Source organism: Heloderma suspectum, chromosome 3 (genome assembly GCF_057233095.1).
Source record: "Heloderma suspectum isolate Gila_16-S chromosome 3, 16-S_ref, whole genome shotgun sequence".
In the NCBI taxonomy this organism is placed as follows: Eukaryota; Metazoa; Chordata; class Lepidosauria; order Squamata; family Helodermatidae; genus Heloderma; species Heloderma suspectum.
This window is the reverse complement of record NC_139460.1, coordinates 86128987-86146930: the sequence shown is the minus strand read 5'-3', so window position 1 is coordinate 86146930 and position 17944 is coordinate 86128987. Positions and strand designations below refer to the sequence as shown.

Genomic DNA, 17944 nt, shown 5'->3' with positions numbered 1-17944 from the left:
CACAGCACAAAGACCTGTGCTGCAGCGAAGTCAGAATCCCCTCTGTTTGCACACCAATCCTGAACACATCTCTACATGCTCTCTGGAATGGAGCCTAAATTCCATAAATCGCCTTTTAAAAATTCATAGCCAATATCTCTCCTTTCTTTCAGGTGAACATCTTTATATCAGTGTGTTAAGACCTTTCTACTTTTTACCTCCAGATTGGCTGGGTTGGGGAATACATCATCCTTATTCTCATCCTTGCTCTTCTCAACTGGAACCCATTCTCCATATGCACTATCAGCTTCTTTTTTCCTGTGCTGAGATCCAGAAGACACAGGAAACTCCTTTGTCAAAGTAACCTGAGTTTTCGGAGCTGCTGGTTTTATGGTAGGAGTCTTAAGGGGCAAAAAAAAACCACCGGTATTACAATTATGAGTAATCCATGCACAACATGCTTACATATATTCTGAATAAATATTTAAGTATTCTGTCTTGTCAAAACATCTGTACCAAACTGAAAGCAATGTGCAGCAAATTAAACAGATAGGTTCTGAACTTAAAGTTACAACATTCTAGAAAATCTTTGGATTTTTATCAGGTGAAATCAATTAAGTTTTTCTGCTGGTGGAACTACTTCCATGAGCAAAACTGGGAGGGTGGGGAGATTCTTCTTTGCCCCTGCGTAACCTCAAAATCCGCTCCAGATGTTTGGGGGACCCTCTAGAGCAGGTTTTCATCTTTATAGCACTACATTCTTGTAGAGGTCAGCCTTGGTCACAGTATAATGCCATTCAGTTACGTTGTTTGCATATTTATTTTTCACTACTAATCATTTCTGGATTACAAAGCAGAAGCAATTTTTGATGAGGCATGCTTGACTTTGGCTAGCTCATCTGAAAGAATGAAGCTGAGAAGGTATTCAACGATTTCTTAGACTCATCCATCTCATATTTTCACGAAATACAAATCAGCTTTTGAAATTACTTGTGAATCCAAAGGCTGTGCAATGTATATGATCTATTAACCTGAGGCAAACTTGCAACAATTCCTTGCAGCCCCAGCAGTTCCAAATTCTGGATTCCCAAGTTTCCATCATGCTATTTTTCACTGATCAGAACTGCTTTATATTACTCTCAGGTCATGTCATCAACAGGTCAATGTTATATTATAATATACAAGGTGAAATCAAATGTTACATGACTGGACAGTTTGTGACCAAGTTACTTGAAGGACGCCTTCACCCATATCAGCTTGCCTGCACTTTAAAATCAGCAAGAGAGGCCCTCTTCACTTGCCCACCTGTGAGGGCAGTTAGGTGGGGGACTATCCGAGAGAGGGCCTTTTCCATGAAAGACCAGAATAAACAAGTAAATCTTCAGGGCCTTCTTAAAAGCCTGCAATGATGGGGCCTGGCAGAGAGCGAGCGAACAGAGCGAGCGAACAGGGGGAGCAAACAGGAGTTGGCCAGGGGAGTTCGGCAGGGGAGGTCAAGGGGGAGGCCCCTAACATTTTTTATTTTATTTTATTTTATTTTTTTTTACTAACTTTTTTTCATTTATTTGTCTTGTAACACACACTTCCACACCAGTGGGACTCTGCTTTTAACCTCTACTGAGTAGAGGAGCAGGCACAGGCTAGTCTAGAACAATCACAAAGCTAGACACAAAAAGGGAAAAGAGGCTATGGAAGGACAAGACTCTCCAGTGGTGGTGACCTGCAAGGTGTGTGCAATGTTTGTTTTCTTGCCTGAGAACAACATGGCCTACACCTGCAACAAGTGCAAGTTGATCACGCTGCTGGAGGAAAAAGTAAGTGGACTGGAGCGGCGACTGTCAACCCTCCGGGGAATAAGAGAACACGAAGAGTTCTTGGACAGAATGGGGGAACTACAGCAGCAAAGGGCAGACCAGAAGCTTGAAGAGCAACAGCAAGATGAGGCAGTGGGAAATGCTGAGGTGAAGAAAAATGGAGTAGAGGATACTCCTTGGAAAACGGTGACAGTTAGGAGAAGAAGAACTAGACGACACTCTGCACCAGTGGAAGCGGTGGAGCTGTGGAACCGATTCCAGGTACTTGCAGATGAGACTGGAGGACAGCCTGCAGAGGAAGAATCACAGGGGAACCTGCATGAGAGTGAGCAAGAGGCTAAAGGTCAGTCAAACAGAGGCGATGAAACCCAGGCCTACAAGAAGAAGAAGAGAAGAGTGGTAGTAGTGGGAGACTCCTTGCTGCGTGGGATCGAGACCCAAGTACGTCGCGAAGACCCGTGGACTCGCCAGGTATGTTGTCTCCCGGGAGGACAGATTAGAGACGTGACTGAAAGGTTGCCTGCACTCATAAAGCCCACTGACAGGTATCCCTTTCTTCTCATCCATGTGGGAACAAATGATACCGCCAAGCGGAGCTACGAAGAGATCACGTCAGACTTTGAAGCTTTGGGAAGGAAACTCAAGAACTTTGGGGCCCAGATAGTTTTCTCATCCATCCTTCCAGTAGTTAGAAGAGGGATAGAAAGGGAACGAAAAATACTCCGGGTGAATGACTGGCTACGAAGGTGGTGCCGACGAGAGAGATTTGGATTCTGGGACCACGGGCTATACTTCCTGGAAGATGGGCTGTTGGCTAGGGATGGGTTGCACCTCACAAAGGCTGGGAAGAATGTGTTTGGCCACAGCATGAAGAACTTCATCAGGAGGGCTTTAAACTGAATCCTACGGGGAAGGGAGATGTAATGTTGGGGGTAACAATGGACGTAGGCGCATGCACTGCAATGGAGAGAACAGCTCTGATAGCGTCCAATAATAGTCTTCAGACACAGGTAGGAAGAAAGCCAGACTATGAAGCACATGGTCTTCGATGTCTATATACTAATGCCCAGAGTATGGGAAACAAACAGAACGAACTTGAACTCTTAATACAGGAGGGAAATTATGACTTGATAGGTATAACTGAGACTTGGTGGGATGACTCTCATGACTGGAATACAGCAATTGAAGGATATAACTTGTTCAAAAAGAACAGGAGGAACAGAAAGGGAGGCGGGGTTGCACTGTATGTGAAAAATACATATCTCTGCACAGAAATACAGGAGGAGGAGCTTGGTAGCCCCATCGAGAGCATCTGGGTTGAAATAAATGGAGCAAAGAATAAAAGGAACCTGGTGGTCGGAGTCTACTACCGGCCACCCAATCAAGGAGAAGACAAGGATGAAACTTTTGAAAAGCAAATAGCCAATGTTTTAAGGAAGCATGATGTAGTAGTAATGGGGGACTTCAATTTCCCCGATATTTGTTGGGAGACAAATTCTGCAAAACATGGCCCCTCCAGGAAATTCCTGACTTGTGTGGCGGATAACTTCCTCCTACAGAAAGTAGAGGAAGGAACTAGAGGATCGGCTATCCTTGACTTGATCCTAACCAACAGAGATGACTTAGTGGATAAAGTAGCAGTTACAGGAACTCTGGGGGAAAGCGACCATGTTGTACTTGAGTTCTTGGTTCTAAGGGAAGCAAAAGCCGAGTGTACTCAAACGCGTACCCTGGATTTTAGGAAAGCTGATTTTAATAAACTCAGAACATTGATCAGTAAGGTCCCATGGCAAGCAATGCTAGCGAGAAAAGGAGTCCAAGATGGGTGGGAACTTTTAAAAAAGGAAATTCTCAAGGCACAATCACAAACAATTCCAACAAGAAGAAAAGGTGGAAGACAACAGAAGAAGCCAATGTGGCTTCACAAAAAGCTTAGGGATGACCTGAAAACAAAAAAGGACACATATAGGAAGTGGAAAGAAGGCCAAGTAACAAAGGAAGAGTACAGGCAGGTAGCACAGAATTGCAGGGATGGCGTCAGGAAGGCTAAAGCGGAGAACGAGGTGAGGTTAGCGAGGGATGCTAAAAACAACAAAAAGGCTTTCTTCAGCTACGTGCATAGTAAAAGGCAGAGGAAAGAAATGGTTGTTCAGCTATTAAATAAGGATGGCAAAATGATAACAGAGGACAAAGAAAAGGCAGAGGTGCTCAATTCCTACTTTGGCTCAGTCTTCTCCCAAAAGAGGGTCTATGACCCCCCTGGCAAAGGCGAAGTTCAGGCTGAAGGGGCAGGATTGCAGCTTGAGATCGACAGGCATATGGTCAAGGAACACCTCATTACTTTGAATGAGTTCAAATCTCCAGGGCCAGATGAACTGCATCCTAGAGTCATAAAGGAACTGGCAGAAGAACTCTCAGAACCGCTGTCTATTCTCTTTGAGAAATCATGGAGGACCGGGGAAGTGCCAGATGACTGGAGGAGGGCTAACGTTGTCCCTATCTTCAAAAAGGGTAAAAAGGAGGAACCTGGGAACTACAGACCAGTCAGTCTGACATCAATCCCTGGGAAAATTCTGGAGCAGATCATAAAGCAATCCATCTGGAAGCACCTTGACAACAATGCCGTGATTACTCGAAGCCAACATGGATTTGTCAAAAACAAGTCCTGCCAGACAAATCTGATCTCATTTTTTGATCAAGTCACCTCCCTTGTAGACCGTGGGAATGCTGTAGACATCATATACCTCGACTTCAGCAAAGCTTTCGACAAAGTGCCCCATGATATCCTGATGAGCAAACTTGCTCGAAGTGGGCTAGATGAAACAACGATCCGGTGGATCCACAGCTGGCTACAGAATCGGACTCAAAGAGTGCTTCTCAATGGGACCTTCTCAAATTGGGGAGAGGTAACGAGTGGGGTACCGCAGGGCTCAGTCCTGGGCCCAGTGCTCTTCAACATTTTTATTAATGACTTAGAGGAGGAGGTGCAGGGAATGCTGATCAAATTTGCAGATGACACAAAATTGGGAGGGATAGCTAATACTTTGGAAGACAGAAACAAAATTCAAAGTGATCTGGATAGACTGGAGTGCTGGGCAGAAAACAACAGAATGACATTTAATAGGGACAAATGCCAAGTTCTGCACCTAGGAAAAAGAAACCAAATGCACAGTTACAAGATGGGGGATACGTGGCTCAACCACACTACAAGCGAGAAGGATCTTGGAATTGTTGTCGATCACAAGCTGAATATGAGCCAACAATGTGATGTGGCTGCAAAAAAGGCAAATGCTCTTTTGGGCTGCATTCATAGAAGCATCGCTTCCAAATCCCGGGAAGTACTAGTTCCCCTCTACTCAGCACTGGTTAGGCCTCATCTGGAGTACTGTGTCCAGTTCTGGGCACCACACTTTAAGAAGGATGCAGACAAGCTGGAGAGGGTTCAAAGGAGGGCAACAAAGATGATCAGGGGACTGGAAACAAAGCCCTATGAAGAGAGACTGAAAGAACTGGGCATGTTTAGCCTTGAGAAGAGAAGACTGAGGGGAGATATGATAGCACTCTTCAAGTACTTGAAAGGTTGTCACAGAGAAGAAGGCCAGGATCTCTTCTTGATCATCCCAGAGTGCAGGACACGGAATAATGGGCTCAAGTTACAGGAAGCCAGATTCCGACTGAACATCAGGAAAAACTTCCTGAGTGTCAGAGCAATACGGCAATGGAACCAATTACCTGGGGAGGTGGTGGGCTCTCCCACACTGGAGGCCTTCAAGACGAGGCTGGACAGCCATTTGTCAGGGATACTCTGACTTGGATTCCTGCATTGAGCAGGGGGTTGGACTCGATGGCCTTGTAGGCCCCTTCCAACCCTACTATTCTATGATTCTATGATTCTATGATGGGCTCCTGGTAGGACCCCACACCTCTAGAATAACTTGCCATCAGGAGTCCGTCCGCTAGGCCCCATCATTGCAGGCTTTTAAGAAGGCCCTGAAGATTTACTTGTTTACTCTAGCCTTCCCCTGAATATGTTTTATTCAACTGGATTGTAGCTGCAATTATGCTGTAGGTTCTGTTTGTTGTTGTTTTTGGAACATCTGCTTTTTGTACTACCTTAATGATTTATTATATGAATTTTATTACATGCATTTCATTGTTGTAGGCCACCTTGGGAGGGCTCTTGCCCTGAAAAGCGCCCTATAAATATTTTACCTAAAATAAATAAATCATGAAATAGCACTTTTCCTCTCCTTCCCCCTGCAGCCCCCTCAAATCTGCTTTTGAGAGCACCCCCCCACCCAGGCTCAACTGGCAGAAAAAAGGGGTTAACTGGATGCAATCCAAAAAATGTAACTTGGCCAATATTAAAGAAATAGAATCTTCATTGCTGTTTTAACAGCAGCATAATGAGAATTTGAAAGAGATCACTGTGAGCTGTCCAAGCAGGGTAAATATTACGGTACCTGTAATCGAATATTTACATTATTGTGTAATGTAGATTGCTTATGTATTCAGTATCTTTCCACCAATTATAAATATTCTCTGGTTTTTAACATTTTCAGTTCAGCTCCAGAAGCCATTCCCAAAGCACTGACAGCGAGTCTCAGGGATTAACTACTGTATGTTTCATGAGTTAAAACTGAATTAATATTTCTTTACAAGAAATAATTTGTAATAAACCAATACCACCCCAGTTGTCACATTTTATTTTCTGTAAGATATGAAGAAAAATAAACCTACATGTTCTGATTTTACAGTACTTACAGTCAAGTTGAAAAAAATAGGCTTGGGCTCATTAAGTTTAAAGGGATGATTAATAAAAGGATGCTCTTCTTCCTCTTCATCAGACACATGAGGTTTATTCACAATCACATCATCTTCCTGGCTTTGTGCAATCTTCTTGCATTTCTAAAAAAAATCAACCAACATTCTGTTGTACATGAAGGTAATAGGCACGATGCAAAGGACTGAGCAGATAAATCAATATAATGGCAGTTTCCAAATATGAGAGTCTAACAGCAACTGCCTGGCAACAGACCAGAACATATTTAAGAACAGAACATATTCAAGATCAGACCTGGAGCAGATATCCAACTAGAGCTAGAGGGCCACGGTCCCAATCCAACAGACCTTGCTAAAATTGCCATGAAGTCACCGTATATGTAAGGTAGGAAGCCAGATGGTAGCCAAGTAACTTTTGCTTGAGAGCTGCCTGGTTTGTTTGTTGTTGTTGTTATTTAAATGTATGTGTCACTTCCTACTACAAAGAGCAGTCTCAAAGTGACTTACACACACAATACAGAAATTCATGATTATTAAAACAGGAAAACAACCACAAAATCAATATAAACCATAATCAGCATAATACAAATAAAAACAAATACCATAAAAACATAATCTAAAAACAATACAATATTAAAAGTCTTCAACCACAAATATCTTTCCCAGCTCATAGCCTAGAATGAACACCACAAAAGCAGCCTACAATAATTGGGCCATATCTAATGTGAAATTTCTGGGAAAATAAGTACATCTTCTAACATAAATAGAAGCATGATGAGAGGGTTCCACCCTGAAAGACAGCCTAAAAATAATTTTAAGCAAAATAAAAAATCTTATCCAGAAGACTAAAGCAATTTTATTACTCCCATCAATAACTGAAACAGTGTAGCAAACTATATTCCATTTCAAAGGTATAGTATCCCAACTTCACCTCTAGTATAAGGTATCTAGTATTCCTGCATTTTTCAAACAGATTTTTATGATCCTGAAGGATAAATGCTGCAGAAATAATTTTTACTGAATTAGTAATAGTTGCTTCATTTTCAGATAAGTTTCTCCGTCTTACCTCAGTGAGTTCCAATATTGTCTCTTTTGCTGACTTTTGGGTAACCTTCTCTTCCTTCTTTTCTGGAGTTATAACAGGCATCAGGCTTGGTAGCAGAGGAACACCAGCCTTAGCACACATGGCAGCTGCATTTGCTTTGGCTATTTCAAGTAGCTGTGCCTTGTCTACAAGAATATTAAGAAGTACATATTAATATTAAGAAGTATGTAAGAATTCTAGTTTGCTTTCAGTGGTATTTTTAGAACTTGGAAATGCACATAGCTGTACAGATTTCATGTATCCCTGTTCCAAAGAACACTAGAAATATTTTAAATAGTAGTAGAATATTCAGTTTTAGTGGGGTTTTCCTGCTTCTGAAGGCAATTCAGACAATCTCACGTTTGCTCAGTCGGCCAGGGCAAAAATTCACAAGTGCATCCCTGCTCCTCTATATGGCATGGAAGTTTCCTGTAGTCAGTACAAATTAATGGGGGTGGGGAAGGAGAAGAGGGCTATAATGTGCAAAGAGAACAGAAATGTCCCAGTTGGTGTGGATGCTAATACAAGACACCATAACTTCAGATGGTCCAGAATACTGGGCCCACGATATTGACTGGAGCTGGCTATCAGGAACATGTGACTCCTTTATTATAACAGCTTCACTGGCTTCTGGTGTTTCTAGGCCAAGTTCAAAATGTTACTGCAACATTCAAAGCTCTAAACTATTTGGAACAGGGATACTTAAAGGACAGATTTCTTCCATACAGGCCTGCCTATCCTTTGAGATCTTCTGTGGAGGCAAAGCTCTAAACCCAAACCAACAACAAAGCTGCATGTCGGTGAGATGCAGGACAGGACCACAGCTAAATACTGGAACCCCAGCCAGGGGAGGTCCATCTCACCCTGCTCTCTAATAGCCTTCTGCTGCTGTGTGAAGACATTTCTTTTCCAGCAAGCATTTTGCCTGCCATGCTATTAGTTTTAACACTATGTACAAAAATGCATGTACAGAAATTTCATTTTAAGAAATATGCTGGCATTAACAGAACTTAAAACTGTCTAAAATAAAAGAATCTAGATGAACTCTGAGAAAATAAGGACATACTAATTATGTTAACAATATATTTTATCTAGACAAAAAAATGCTGAAGAATAATTACCTAAGTCAGTTAGACGTTTAGGTGACCTGCTTGAAGATCTGGATCTTCGATGATCAGGTGATTTACTGGTGCTCCGTCTTCTCCCTGTAGATCTAGAGCACCTTAGACGGACAGGTGTTCGACTTCGGGACCGTAATCTGAGAGATATTCTGTAACTGTCTCTTGAATCAGATCTTCTCCTTCTCCTGTCAGTAGATCTTGATCGGTTTCTCCGAGATCTCCTACGCCTTTCCCTCGATAAAGAACGTTGTCTTGACACTGATCTTGATCTAGTCCTTCTCCAACGTCTTGAACATGATCGTGAGCGAGTTCGAGATCGTGTTCGTGATCGATGAACAGATTTTGATCTTGAGGCTCTCTTCCGTGTTAATGATCGAGAACGATTCCTTCTAGATCGTGATACCGTTCTATGCCTCCGAGTTCTGGGTTCTGGGGACTTAGACCCTTTACTCCTTGATCTTCGTAAACTCTCTTTCTCTCCTGTTTTATCTATAGATTTGGACCTAGACCTAGATTTAGATTTCTGTTTTTCAGGAGACTTTATGCGATTACACAAAGGTGTTTCCAAAGATTCAGTTCCCTCTGTTTTTTCAAGAGATTTAGACTTTGATCTGTATTTGGAGTGTTTCCCTCTTGACCCATCTAAAGAATCTTTGTCTTTTCTTCTTTCAGAGGATTTCGATCTAGATTTTGATTTAGACATCTGGCGATCTGATGACTTAGATCTTCTGTGTCTAGACTTTGAGGAGGGCTCCCCTTTTTCAACAGATTTTGTTCTAGACTTATGATCAACAGACTTGGATCGTCTCCTTTTTGACCTTGTTGAAGTGTCAGTGTTCTCAACAGATTTGGATCTAGATTTTCGATCAGAAGACCTAGAACGTCTCCTTTTTGCCCTGACTGAGGTCTCTCTTTTATCAACAGATTTGGATCTAGATTTGCGATCAGAGGACATGGACCGCCTTCGCCTTGTCCTTACTGAAGTCTCCCTTTTGTCAACTGATTTGGATTTAGATCTGCGATTATCAGAGGATCTGGACCTCCTTCGTCTTATCCTCACTGAGCTCTCCCTTTTGTCTACTGATCTGGATCTAGATTTGCGATTATCAGAGGATCTGGACCGCCTTCGCCTTGCCCTCACTAGAATCTCCCTTCTGTCAACAGATCTGGATCTAGATTTGCGAATATCAGGGGACCTGGACCGTCTCCGCTTTGTCCTCACTGAAGATTCTCTTTTATCATCAACTGATCTTGATCTAGATTTATGATGATCAGAGGATCTGGACTGTCTTCTCCGTGTTCTTATTGAAGACTCTCTTCTATCAAGGGATTTGGATCTAGATTTGTAATGATCAGAAGACTGAGACCGCCTACGCCTTGTCCGCACTGAAGTATCTCTTTTGTCAATGGATCGTGACCTGGATTTGCGACGATCAGAAGACCTGGACTGTCTCCGCCTCGATCTTATCAAAGTCTCTCGTCTGTCAACTGATCTGGATCTAGATTTGTGATTATCAGAGGACCTGGACAATCTTCGCCTCCTCCTGACTGATTCTCTTTTATCAACTGATCTGGATCTAGACCTATGATGATCAGAGGATCTGGACCGTCTCTGCCTTGACCTTACTGAGGTTTCTCTCTTGTCAGGAGATTTGGATCTAGATTTAGGAAGATCAGAAGTCCGTGAACGTCTTCGTCTAGATCTCAGTGAAGATTCTTTGCTCTCTTTTTTATCAGCAGATTTTGATCTAGATTTATGACGTGAGGTAGAGTGCTTTTTCCTGGAACTAGAATCATTCTTACTTCTAGAACGTGCTCTTCTTGATGCGACCTGTCTAGAGGCAGAATGTGATCTAGACTTTTTTTTACGCTTTTTCGATTTGGAAGGAGATTTTGATCTACTCTTCTTTGCTTTTTTCCCACTCTTACTTTTATCTTTACCTTTGCTGCTTATTTTTTCACTTTTCTTGTCTTTTAAAATATTTCCTTCATTTTCCTTCATTATGTCTGAAGACTTTGGAGTAGCTTCTGAATCTTGATCCTTCAAAGAATCACGCAGAGTTGTTTCCAAGTCTTTCTCCTTTGCCATTTGAACAGGTTCAAGAGCTGCATCTGAGTCTTTTGCTTCCACAATTACTGTTTCTCCTACTTTCAAGTCCTTCCCTTCTGCCACAGACACATGTTCTAGAGCTGCTTCTGAATCTTTCAACACTGTGGTTACTTGTTGGTTTGCTTCCAAGTTATCTTCTTCTGTTGTGCATACAGGTTTTAGAGCTTCTTTGAAACCTTGCTTCTCCAAAGAGTGTTGTGGAATTCCATCCAAGTCCTTTTCCTTCGCCATGCACAAAGTTTCTAAAGTTACTTCCAAGCATTTTTCCTCCATAGTGAATTGTGGAATTTTTTCTGAATTTTTAGCTTGTGTTAACACTGGGTATTCTGCGGCTGATTCCAGAACTTTCACCTCTGTCATAGATACACATTTTGAATTTTGTTCTGAAATGTCTATGTTCTTTGCACTCATATATTCAAGAGCTGGTACAGAGTCTTTCACATGCATAATACGGGCAGATTCTACAGATGCTTCAGAGATATTTTCCTTTGACAAAAGCACAGAAGTTGAATTTCCTTCCAAATCCTGTCTCTCCAAATTTAAGACTGATTTTGAGATTCTTTCAAAATCCATTTGCTCTTCTTTGTCTGTTGATGCTTGGGCAACTTGGAGATCTTTTACCTCCCCAACAGACTTATATTTAGTAGTAGTTTCAAAAGCTTCTGATTCTTTTGAGTGCACAAGTTCTAGCACATTTTTAGATGTTAAAAATGGTTCTGTATCTTTCAACTCTATTATAGTCATAAAACCTAAATTTGCCTTTGAATTTTTGACATCTACATTACATGGCAGTTCTGCAGTAGGTTTAGGGTACTTTTCTTCTACTAAACGTACTGGTTCCACATCTGCATATGCGTTCCTTAAATCTGACACATGTGTACTTTCAAAAGCAGTTTCTGAACATTTCTTCTGAAGAGGCAGCTGTAATTCTAATGGTTTGTTTGAATCCTTTACTGTTTCTGCAACCACAGTTGATTTAGCATTTCCCACATCTGTTACTTCCACAATACTTGAAATCTGTGCGGTAGTTTCTGAAACATCTAGCACTTCTTCATATAGGAGATTTCCTTCCAGATCTTTTGCATCCACAGTGCACACAAATTGTGAAGGAGATTCTAAATCTTTTGTTTCCTGAGCATGTTTAGGAATAGTTTCTAGACTTTCAACATTGCCTGGACTTGCAACCTCTGAAATGGTTTCTGAAACTTTCTCCTTCATCAGACTTCCAGATTCTGGAGCAGCTTTGTTGTGATGCGTCTCTAGCACATATTCAGTTTCCGAAGTGGATTTCAAATATTTTACTACCAAAGTATTTTCTGGTTGTAGGTGCATCTCAGCATCAATTCTTTCTAATGCTTCTGTATCTGCAATTGTGCCAGAAGACTTTAAATCTGCTGTACCTAGGTATGTTGGTTCTAAAATTCCTACAGCGTCAGTTACTTCTGACACAGAGACAGATTCTGAAAGCTTTACTTCTGGTTTACTTAGGTGTGTTGCAGTGGCTACTGGATCTTTTACTTCTAATACTTTTTCATGGTTCAGTGTTTTTGCTAAATCTTTTGTTTCTATTTTAGGTGAAGATTCTACAGCATCATCTGAATCCCTTGACTCTAACACACACACAGGTGTGGATGTTGTTCCAAACTGCAGCATTGTTTTTAAATTGTTAATCTCTTCCGTATCTGAAACAATGGAGCCTGCTTCAGAATCTTTGAAATCTGCCCTAAACACAGACAGAGATGTGTCACAATCCTCTCTCTCTGAAACAGTTATAGATTCAGAAACTGATTCAGAATATTTTACTACCAATTCTGCATGTGGTTCTAGAACTGTTCCAGAATCCTTTTCTTGAACAGCTGTCAATATGCCTTCTGAAATACGTGTGCCTACAATTGGTTCACTTTTTTTAAATGTCTCTGAACCATTTGCATCAGTTATATGAGAAGATCGTGTGTGCAAGTAATTACTCCCCTTTCTGTCCAAAGAGTCTAGATTTGTTTCCAACTTCTGACTTACTTCTAAATCTTTCATATCTATCATGCAAATAGGTTCAGAAGTTTCTTCCAATACACCCACAGACTCTGTTGATGCTTTTGAGCTGTCTACATCTACTACTGTTTCAATTGTTTTAGTAGCTTTTAACTCTTTATCCTCCGTTGCATGGACAAAGGTAGGAGTTGCTTTTATAGCTAGCATATCTATTGCAAACTGAGATCTTGGACCTCCTTGTTTTTCAACTACTTCCAATTCTTCACACTGTGGTGGTACTTCCAAATTTTCAGTATCAATCAAACATGAAGTTTCTGAATGTGCTTCCAAATTTTTAAGTGTAAATGCTTCGTTTCTCAGTGTGGCATCTGACTCTTGCAACACCGATATACACTGTGATTCTAGGAGCATTTCATTTTTCTTGGGAGACTCTGAAGTAATTTCCAAGATCTCAGATTCATATTCTGGAAGATCTTCTGCAATTTCTACACTTGCTTGGAGGGAAGGTTCTGAATCAATTGTCAAGTCTTTTATATCTATTATCTTTGATTCTGAAGTTGTTTTTGACTCTTTCACTGGAATCATGTAGAAAGGTTTTAGGATGTTCTCTGAATTTGTTTCTGACACATACATAGATTCTGAACTGTGTTCTGAAGATATCATTTCACTACTCTCATGAGATTCTGGAACTATGATCAGAGTTCTCTCTGATACATACAGAGATTCTGGAGCTGATATCAATCTTGTTTTTGTCCCTTCCTCCAATTTCTGTTTCTCTTCCTGATTACTTAATTCATCTGAAAGCAGAAATTCTGGACTTTTTCTTGGATATTTAACTTCCAAATCATACAGAGAATCTAAATTTACTTCCCTGACCTTTGTCTTCACATGCTGCAAGGATTCTATATTTTGTTCTGGGTGAGATTCTGAACTTGATTCAAAATGTTTTATGGTACTCACATATTTGGAATCATCTTTTGAAACAATTGATGTGGAATTTTTCAACTCTAAGGTTTCCTTAGGACCACCAAGATCTACCATATGTGTAAATCCTACAGTTTCTTTTAACTCTGGCATCACTGCTATGCCTCCCAATTTTGGAGTTGTTTCTGGACGTATTACATTCATCTCTTCCAAAGGTTTTTGAACTTCACTCTCAGCAAACACTTCATTTTCTGCTGTACCTTTGGAGTCTTTTTTAGTCACTTTCTCACATCTTGGTAAAATTTCCAAATCTGCTTCTGTACCACTCTGACCCTTCTCCACATACCCAGTAGTATCAGAAGCCTTATCCTCTAATCTAGTCACAAAATGAGGAACGGTTTTCATTTCTTTCCTCTTGGCCACAGCTTCAAATGTCTCAGAGTATTTCACAGTTGGCATTGCCTCAGATTCGGATGCTGCTTCCAAATTCTTGACATCTCTGTGTAGAGGTCCAATTTTTTTCTGTAAATCATTCAACCCAACCATCATTTCAGATTCTACAGTGTTTAAGTCTTTGACTTCTCTAGTATGTGGTGCTTCCAAATTTTTTGCACTCACCACATACAGTGATTCTGGAACTGCTTCTGAACTTTTCAAGTCCGTCATAAACTCAGGTTCTGTGTACAGTTCTAGACTGTGTTCTGAATAGTTTGTAAATATCATATGCAGAGATTCTGAAGCAGCATCCTTATCTTTCTCCTCTCTCCCCTCTTCAGACTCTAGGGTAGTTTCAAAATCTTTCCTCTGTGTCACTGCATCAGACTGTAAAATGTCCACATTTTTAATTTCTTTTACGTATTGCAATTCTGAAGTGTTTTCTAAATTTTTCACAGTCATTAAAGATTCTGAAACACTTTTCATATCCTTCAAATTCACCAGAGTCTCACTTTCTATTTCTCTTACACCTACACATTTTGAAACTTCCAGATTTTGTGTTTTCACTATCTCTGTAGTTTCTGGAGTTGCTTCTGTGCCACTAATTTCTGGAACTGTTTCAGATCGTAAAATGCTTTCAGGATCTTTCACCTCAATCACTGCCTTAGAATCTTCAGTAATTTTTAGATCTCCTGTCTCCTCCACCACAGCTTTCTCAAATTCTGGAGGGCAATCTGGAGTCCTCACATCCATCATTCTAAGAAGTTCTGGAATAGTATTCACATTTTCCATTCCTGTTACACATTCAGACTTTGCTTTTAAACATCTCATGTCAATTTCCTCAAATTCCAAAGCAGCATCCAAATTCTTTGTTTCGACTACTACATCTGCGAGATATACTGTTGAACTTGTCCTGTTCATATCCTCCAATTCTGGTGTTATTCTCAAATCTTTTGCATCTGCTACAATTTGCTGAGGTCCTGAATCTTTCAACTGCACCATGATTGCATGAGTTTCTGTGGCCTGCGTTTCTTTTAATTCTCTCATCCCTGCCATTGCCTCAGCATCAAGATTTGCTGCCATGCATTTTTGTACATCCGCCATTCCTTTTGAATCTTTTTGCTGAGGCTTCAGTTTAGTTACTACAGCTGATTCAAAATCTTTTTTAGAGGTTGCATGCAGGGATTCTGGAACTGCTTCCAAATCTTTCAGCTCTGCTCTAGACTCAAACAGTAGAGTCTTTTGCAAATCTTTCACTGTGACAATTCTCTCAGAGTCATGCACTAAGTCATCTTTCATATCTGTAACAGCAACATGTTTTGGACTTCTTTCAGAAGCTTTCACTTTTGCTGTATTCAAAAATTCTGAAGTTGCTTCAAAATCTTTCCCTACCACCATAGCCAAAAATCCCAAAGTTGTCACTGAATCTTTGGCTTCTGCAATTGCCTCCAAAGGAGGGTTCATGAATTTACAGCCAGTCGTTTCAAATGAAGTTGTTACTGATTGTTTCATGCTTTCTGAATTTAAAGATTCTGTAATTGAATCCAAACTTTTTACCTCCATTGTGTCAGACTCCAGACTCATTTCCAAATCTTCCAGCTCTACTGCCACAGAATCTGGACTGTTTTCAGGAACATTTACTTTTTCTGTTGACCCCAGTGTCAAACTAGCCTCAGCTTGTTCCATTTCTTTTATGCCCAACATTCCACCTCTGACTGTATTGTCAGCACCACCATTAGCATCAGCACTATTTAAAGATTCATCCTCTATGCACAGATTCATAGCTATGTTGGCAGGTTGATAAGCATCATTTTCCAGGTCTCTCTCATTTGTAAGATCAACTTCACCAAGCTGCTCAATATTGATTAAAGTAGAATCTTCTTCAGATGTATCCAGTTTGCTGGTATCTGAACTAAATGTACCATGTGAATTTGATATGGCCAAGTTTAGATTTTCATACGTTTTTTCCTTAATCCATGAAGAACCCTGTTCCAAAGTAGATGCAGACCGTATATCCACATCATCTTCTGCACTCAATATAGAATTTGAGTATTCTGGTTTTGAATGAGAGGAAGGCTGCATATCTTCACATTCTTTTTGCTGGGCATTTAATTTTGATTCCTTGGACTGCTTTTTATATTTTTTCTCCTTTTTCTCCTTCTTTCTTTTCTTCTTCTTCTTCTTATCTTTGTGTTTCTTATCCTTCTTAGACTTCTTCCTTGGAATTTCATCTTGGATTTCTTCAGATAAGCCTCTTTTAGTTGAGCGCGATTTATTTCTCACTGTATCCTCTCGGCCATCTTTAAAGAAAAGGCATTTTTGTTAAAGTTTAAAACACAAGATACAGATACCTTCACAAAACGAAGTAAAGCTGCATGAAAACTAAATGCTAGATTTTACAAGGTTAAACAAGAAGCTGTGTTCTGTCATTTTTGCAAGGATCATTATCTGCAAAATTACCAAGAACATGCAAACGATACAATTTTTGTTCATGCAACCCCCCTTTCTTTTAGGAGTGCAGAACCTCCAGTCCACAGAGGCTCTGCATCCAGCTGAGACACGTGCCACCTCCTTGGGCCCTGTTCCTTTCACAAGCCCTGCCCTTATGTGGGAGGGTGAGGGTGGAGAGGAGGTGGGGAGAGGAATACCTGCTGTTATCTCAGATCTGTGAACAGATCCTTGCACCCACTCCCCCTCCCAACTAAGAGGGGAAGAAGCACACAGGGCATTCCCCAAGGAGGCAGTGAGAGGAATCACAGCTCTTATCTCTGATCACCGACTGGATAACAGCAGGGATTCCCCCATTCTGCTGCTTTGCTGCATGCAGGCTGTCGCAGGCTGGAAAGCCCTGCATGCAGCAAGGTCAAGCCAAGTCCCCTTCGCTCCTCTGATGGTGGAGCAACAGGATCTTGGATGGCTCACCTTCATTTGCCACAGCTCCTCCCATATGGGGGAAGGGGTGAGGCGTAAAAAGCCCAGACAGAGCTGGCCAAGTCCCCTTCATTTCTCCATTAGAGGAGTGAAAGAGACTTGGCCAACTGGGGTTCACTGCATGCAGGGCTTCCCAGACCAGGAAAGCCCATGCACAGCCAAGGCTGGTCCCTGGCTCATGCACCAAGTGGAGGACTCACCCAGCACTTCAGCCAGGGAGCAAATGGTGTCAGGTGGCCACAGCCTCCTGACATCACACAGGCCACAGAGGGCTGGGGGCATCAACCTGCCGCCCTACTTTGGTTCTGCACCCCGTCTTAGAATGCTGAACGAAATGTTTAAGACTTGGTGGTGATATTCTGCTATCTTTACACTTCCAAAATTATTTCTAAAAACTACAGAATAAGAAGACATTTATACAAAGACTAGAGCAATTCTTGCATCCCCACACTAGTGCAATTCTGCCTCCCCGCTCACACACCCCAATTTTTCAAAATGTGTAAGACTGTTTGAATATGCATAAAGTTGCACACTATGAGTCCAAATTGAAGAATACTTTAAATGTAATTGCCTTCTTGAGTTGTCATAGTTGTCATATGAGATGCTGAAAAGGCCAATTTGAGGGATTATTATTATTAACAATAAATCAGTTTCATAATAAAAGGAGAAATAAGACAAAAGCAAAATTGACTTGTAAAGTTAGAAGAACCTGAAATAATCAGGAATTTATTAGATTTGAAAAAATTCTTATGAAGTTGAAAAATCATATCTGGGT

At 41.0% G+C, this 17944-nt stretch overlaps 1 protein-coding gene across 8 annotated transcripts in view; it reads right to left on the bottom strand.

Moving 5' to 3' along the window:
• The window catches only part of SON (SON DNA and RNA binding protein), a 44268-nt gene that overhangs the window by 18729 nt on the left and 7595 nt on the right, over positions 1 to 17944 (bottom strand). For all 8 annotated transcript variants that reach the window (XR_014789100.1, XR_014789099.1, XR_014789101.1 and 5 more), the window contains exons 3-6: positions 8781 to 16538; positions 7642 to 7805; positions 6558 to 6701; positions 198 to 380 (exon numbers count right to left, since the gene is read on the bottom strand). Coding sequence is in view for 3 of the 8 variants with exons in the window: in XM_084843654.1 (XP_084699780.1) it covers positions 198 to 380; positions 6558 to 6701; positions 7642 to 7805; positions 8781 to 16538 (8249 nt within the window). In the remaining 5 variants the exon portion in view is untranslated. The remainder of the gene's footprint in view (positions 1 to 197; positions 381 to 6557; positions 6702 to 7641; positions 7806 to 8780; positions 16539 to 17944) is intronic.